The sequence below is a fragment of the Anarrhichthys ocellatus genome, unplaced genomic scaffold, assembly GCF_004355925.1.
Source record: "Anarrhichthys ocellatus isolate YVR2014 unplaced genomic scaffold, GSC_Weel_1.0 scaffold4171, whole genome shotgun sequence".
Classification (NCBI taxonomy): Eukaryota; Metazoa; Chordata; class Actinopteri; order Perciformes; family Anarhichadidae; genus Anarrhichthys; species Anarrhichthys ocellatus.
In genome coordinates this window covers 3,855-4,742 of record NW_022284145.1, presented here as the reverse complement: position 1 = coordinate 4,742, position 888 = coordinate 3,855, and the positions used below count along the sequence as shown (strand labels likewise).

Sequence of the window (888 nt, the reverse complement as noted above, 5' to 3'; positions counted from 1 at the left end):
ACAATATACTTCATATGAAGTATATTGTATTATATATTGTAATATACTTCATATTAAAGTGACCTTGTCTCTCACCTGCAGGTCGTTCTGAGGGTTCCAGTCCGAGTCAAAGATGATGCAGGTGTCTGCGGCCGTGAGATTGATTCCCAGCCCTCCGGCTCGGGTGCACAGCAGGAAGACGAAGCGGTCCGAGTCCGGCTTGCAGAATCTGTCGATGGCGGCCTGTCGCATGTTTCCTCTCACGCGGCCGTCGATGCGTTCGTACGTGTATCTGCAGAACAAACACCCTGATTATTAACTTAAATAAAATGTATGTTGAGTTTCTCTCCTTTATCACAGATGTTTCCTGGAGCTTCACCCTCTCCTCTCCTCACCGTCTCTGTATGAGGTAGTCCTCCATAATGTCCAGACACCGGACCATCTGGGAAAACACCAGCACTTTGTGACCCCCCGACAGCAGCTTGGGCAGCAGCTTGTCGATCAGCACCAGCTTACCGGCCGCCTGGATCATGGCCTGCAGCTGGAAGTCCAGCGCGTCAGGGCTGTGGTACTTCCTGAAGCTCTCCAGGATCTTCTCCTCGGCTCCTGAGAAGACATGGAGAGGAGAGGTAGGAGATGAGAGGTAGGAGACCAAAGGTAGGAGACCAGAGGGAGGAGACCAGAGGTAGTGAGACGCAGAGAGGTAGGAGACGGGAGGTAAGAGACGGGAGGTAGGAAACCAGAGGTAGAAGACGAGGTAGGAGACGAGAGGTAGTGAGACAAGAGGTAGGAGATGAGAGGTAGTGAGACGAGAGGTAAGAGACGGGAGGTAGTAAGACGCGAGGTAGTGAGACGAGAGGTAGTGAGACAAGAGGTAGTGAGACGTAGAGATGTAGGAGACGGGAGGTA

General features: G+C 52.1%; 1 protein-coding gene across 1 annotated transcript in view; it reads right to left on the bottom strand.

Annotated features, from left to right (window-relative positions):
* Positions 1-75: 75 nt before the first annotated feature.
* The window catches only part of LOC116379352 (chromodomain-helicase-DNA-binding protein 6-like), a gene marked incomplete at its 3' end in the record, with an annotated part of 4,018 nt that continues 3,205 nt past the window's right edge, over positions 76-888 (bottom strand). Inside the window, exons 3-4 of the mRNA XM_031841300.1 lie at positions 375-585; positions 76-271 (exon numbers count right to left, since the gene is read on the bottom strand). Coding sequence (XP_031697160.1) covers positions 76-271; positions 375-585 — 407 coding nt within the window. The remainder of the gene's footprint in view (positions 272-374; positions 586-888) is intronic.